Consider the following 5,166-nt stretch of genomic DNA (forward strand, 5'->3'; position numbering starts at 1 on the left):
AAATAAGTAGAATTTAGGATTTGGTACTGGAAGTGACTTTGGAAGTTATTTTATCCAAACCTTGTACTTTGTGGATGAGGAAGCTAAAGCCCAGAGTGGTGAAGACACTTGGCCAGAGTCACAATATATAAATAGCACAGCTTCAAATTGATCTCAGGTTCTTAGACTTCAAAGTAGTTGTCTTAGTCTTCACAAAGCAGAAATAATCACACTTACCTTAGGCTAACCACAGAATTGAAAAATATAGAATATTGAATTATATAAAAAGTCATAGGCATATATTCACTTATATAGAAAGGACATAAGAATATGTGTGGGCTCTTTGGTCCCTCTCTTTTGGTCCGGAAAAATGGGGTCAGCTCTATCCAGACAATACTGACCACTAGATGGGCTGAAAGTGTTAGAGGCCTGGTAGTTTTATAGTGAGGAGAAAAAGAAAGTTGGATATCCCAATATATTTATACAAGTAAACAATCTCCATCTACCTTTTAGTACTATGGTTATGAAAAAGCTGTCTTCTCCCTCTTCTTTTTTCCCCTTCTCTCTTTCCTTTCCTCCTTCTATCCATTTTTTGCTTCCTTCCTTTCTTCCCTCCTTTCCTCCCTTCCATTCTTTACTTCTCCTTGCCTCCCTTCCTCCCTCCCTTCCTTCTTTCCTTCCTCCCTTCCTTCCTTCCTCCTTCCTTCTTTCCTTTCTGTACTGCATGTGTGTTTGTGATTTCATTGGTGTGACTCCTAATGAAGAAATTACCTCCACCAATTCAGATCAATGACATCTCTACAGCCATATGTGTGGTCTTAGAGGGGTGCCCAGGAGGCACTGAAAGGATAGGCGATTTTCCCAGGGTCACATAGCCACTGTGTGTTAGAGGTGGGACTTGAACCCAGATCTTCCTGACCTGATAGACAGCCCAGCTCTTTATCTATAGCAGGTAAGATAAGGCTAAATGCAGGGATTGGGGTCATAGCTTACACTCATCAGATACTCTAAATGCCTTAAAGTATCCCCTCCCACCTCCTCCACTTCTGGGCAAAAGTAGCTTGGTCTAATGAGTATTGTATCAATATTCATGGTTTCAGAAATTCTGAGTCATAAGGGACCTCAGAAGTGATCTAGTATAATCCCTTAATTTTATAGATGAGGAATCTGAGGTTCAACGAGATTAAGTGACTACCAGAGGTCATACAGACAGAAAGGAGCAGAGGCTGGATTTCCTCTCAGGGCCACTGACTCCAAATGCAGTGCTCTTTTCCACTGTTCTACCATACCTCTCCATTATACTATACTATTTCCTTGAGCATGTGGTAGTTTTGTTGTTCACTTGTTTCAGTCTTGTCTGACTCTTCATAACCTATTTGGGGTTTTCTTGGCAAAGACACTGAAGTGGTTTGCCATTTCCCAGTTCCTTCTCCAGCTCATTTTACAGATGAGAAAACTGAAGCAAACAGGGTTAAGTGATTTGCCTAGGGTCACACAGCTAGTGAGTGTCTAAGGACAGATTTGAACTCAGGAAAATGAGTTTTCCTGACTCCAGGCCTAGCACTCTATCCACTGCACCATCTAGCTGCTCTTTGAGCATGTAAAACTTTGTGCTTAATGCTGTATTGTAAGAAGACTAAGCTAGATCAGCTATAATAAATAGCTCATCTAGAAGATAGAAGTATGAAAAATGTAGTGATAAGGGATGAATAGTCCACAAAAGTGAATATGCACATTTGTACTGTTTATCTCCCAAGCCTGGGGTGTACTATGTCTTTATTTTTGCATCATAGAATCTCTTTTTCTTTCAAGCCTCTGTTCAAGTGCCACTCCCTACATGAGGCCTTTCCAGACCCCTCCCTCTCCAAAGCTGCTAGTTGTTTCAACAATCTGGCTAGCAGCTTCTGTGGGGGTGTAAGATCCACCCATGGCCAGCACCTGGAAAGCTGCCAACAGCACAGTTCTTTTGATCTGCGTAACTAAAGAAAGCAAGGTGAAGGGGTTGACAAGTTTACTTTAATCCATCATACAGACAGCATTCACTTAGTTCAGGGGAAGAAGCCAGCACCCTGAACTACAAACAAATTACAAATATCAACAGACAGATCCAATACAATTCATAGTTACCAACATCTAGGTTCAGCCCAGGAGCTCAGAACAAGGGCTGGCCCAGAGTCATGCGCCACCACTGCTGCGGCAAAGAGCTCCAAGGAACAGACAGCCAACCCCTGGTTTTTATATCTTTTTCAGCGTCAGGGGTGAGTCACACATGCGGACTCATCCACATGACCTAGAATCATCACAAAAAGGCAGACTTAAACCCACGTGGCCTAAAAGCCTCTGCTCTCCCAGACATGTAAACTAGGCCCTCCCTGGAGTTAGCCCCACCTTGGGCTCCACCTTAGCTGCCAATCCATACCCACTAAGGTTTTACACCTAATAGGGGTTTGAGCCTGGGGCTTAGCACTTAGTAAGACTCAAATGAAATACACTAAATTACTCAAATGGAACAAAAGCCAAACTATTCAAGGGCACTTGTTGAACTAAGCGCTAAGGAGCCCATTTTGGCTACCAACACACTAGTGTCCTTTCATATACAATTCCCTTGTATTTATTTTGCATATAATTTCTACATACTTATATATGTACCAATTGTCTCTCAAATAGAATGTAAAATCCTTGAGGGCAGAGACCATTTCATTTTTGTCTTTGTTTTCATGGCACCTAGGATAGGACATGTCAAATAGTAGGGACTGAATAAATTGAATGATTGAATATGGACATGCAAAATTGGGGCTGGCAGGTTGATAGCTTCTCCAAGCCACCTCCCAAGGAAAGGGAAACCCCCAGTTGACATTGGCTACAGGAATGTGTGACTGCCATATTTTCTTTATTGCCATCCCTGCAGGTGATGGAGAGCTCCAATTGGACCAGTGTCTCCCATTTCATTCTCCTGGGGATTTCCACCCACCCAGAAGAACAGATCCCTCTCTTTGTTCTCTTCCTCTCTATGTACATCATTAATGTGTCTGGGAACTTGATCATTATCATATTGACCATTTCCACCACTCACCTCCACACGCCTATGTACTTCTTCCTCAGCAACTTGTCCTTGGCTGACATCGGCTTCACCTCCACTATTGTCCCCAACATGCTATTAAACATCTTCTCAGATACAAAGACCATCTCGTACATTGGCTGCCTGACCCAGGTATACTTCTTCATAAGTTTTGCTGCTATAGAAAATTTCCTTCTGGCAGTAATGGCATATGATAGATATGTTGCCATCTGTCAACCTTTCCACTACCCTGTGGTCCTGACCAGGAGACTGTGTGCTCAGATGGTAACCTCTTGCTTCACTCTCTCCCAACTCCACGCCCTCCTACATACCACGCTCATGACCAAATTGTCCTTCTGTGCTAACAATCAGATCCATCATTTCTTCTGTGACCTCTATCCCCTGATGAAGATCTCTTGCTCTAACACCTATATCAATACCCTGGTAATTCAAACAGAAGGAGTTGTCATCATCAATGGGTCTTTGACATTCATCATCATCTCTTATGCCTGCATCATCTCAACTATCCTCCATATTCCTTCAGCCACTGGCAAGTGGAGAGCCTTCTCCACCTGTGGATCACACCTAACAGTAGTGGTTCTATTCTATGGGACACTTACCTGGGTCTATTTTCGGCCCTTAGCCACCTATTCAGTCACAAAGGGACGCATTGTGACGGTTATGTACACTGTGGTGACCCCCATGCTAAACCCCTTCATTTATAGCTTGAGGAATGTTGATGTGAAGGCTGCCTTCAGAAAATGGCTGGAAAGAATATGGCACTCAGGTCTCAAATAAATGCCCAAGAGAGCTTGTTCTGATGAAAAGAACACTGTACTCAGGGTCAGGAGACCTGGGGTCAAATTCTAACTCTTCCCTTGACTTCCTCTGTGTCTTTGGACAAGTCATGTCTCCTTTGGAGGCCTCTGTTTCCTTAACTGGTAAATTTGGGGGTTGAATTAAATGGGCTCTCTAGTCCATTTTAGCTCTTGTAGTCTATGAGCCCATGGCCTGGCTCTGTAAATCCTCCCAGGGAGGCTGAGGAAATAGTTTGAAGAGTCATTATTGTTTGGGGAGGGTTTTTTGCAGGGGGAGAGGGTTTACTAACAGTGGTGAACTGATTCTTAAATATGTCTGTCAATTCTCTAGTCATTACCTTTTCCATTTGCATTTTGTTAATTACTGGTTTCTAGTTCTAAGAGACCTAATCTTCTAAGACAGAAGGAGGCATGGCTTGACACTAAAAGGACACTGCCCCAGAGCATCTGCTGAAGACCAAAAAGAAAATGCCATTTATGTGGCAAATACAAGCTTAGATAAAAAAATTTTCTGCCATTAAAGAAAAAAATGTTTTTATAAATTTACTAATGCCTTCTTATAATTAAAATTTATTTAACAGCAGAACATCAATTTGACCACTGCTTATTTCATTGTACCCATTATTTCATTAAGATGGATATACTTGTCACTATGGAGTATAGATTTAGAGCTAGTCCAACCTCTCCCCCAAATTTAAAGATAGGGAAACTGAGGCCCATGAGGTTAAGTGACTTTCTCAGAGTTACACAGGTAGCAATAGAGGAGGATTTTGAACACAAGTTCTTTGATTCTAAATCCACTGCTATTTCCACTGTACTGTTACCCTTCAGTTGGGGTTAATCACATTCCACCCATGTCCTTTCTTCGTTGAATTTCTTAACCATGTCTTTCCATAAGTCCTCTTTAGTTAAACCAGCAGCTATTCCAAGGTTCTTCATCTGAATCTTACAATATTTTACTGATTTAAGGAGAATTGATAGGCTATTTCCTACAGATACATTCCTCTTCCTTTTACTCATACATAGCCTGAATGATGTCTTTTACTTGACTTCTTGTACACAGACCCTCATGCACTATAGCTTCATCCCATCACCATGCACCTCTCTGTTGCCTTTCACATCACCTGCAATTTTGATTATCCTGAGATCATAGGGTCTCCCAATTTTCAGCCACATCAAATTACCAGAACATTATTGGTTTTAAAACAATGGCCTCTGGAATCAGGGTATAGATTTGAATCATGAGAAGTGCTGTACAGCTTCCAATATGTAAATTGGTTGCCACTTTTATTCAATTCTGGACCCAACTGA

The 5,166-nt window shown here is 41.8% G+C and overlaps 1 protein-coding gene across 1 annotated transcript; it reads left to right on the forward strand.

Moving 5' to 3' along the window:
* Positions 1-2,890: 2,890 nt before the first annotated feature.
* On the forward strand, positions 2,891-3,835 carry LOC118842205 (olfactory receptor 1Q1-like). Its single transcript, XM_036749805.1, has one exon. The coding sequence runs from the start codon at positions 2,891-2,893 to the stop codon at positions 3,833-3,835; it is 945 nt and encodes a 314-aa protein (XP_036605700.1).
* Positions 3,836-5,166: the final 1,331 nt, after the last annotated feature.

This window comes from Trichosurus vulpecula, chromosome 3, assembly GCF_011100635.1.
Source record: "Trichosurus vulpecula isolate mTriVul1 chromosome 3, mTriVul1.pri, whole genome shotgun sequence".
Lineage (NCBI taxonomy): Eukaryota > Metazoa > Chordata > Mammalia > Diprotodontia > Phalangeridae > Trichosurus > Trichosurus vulpecula.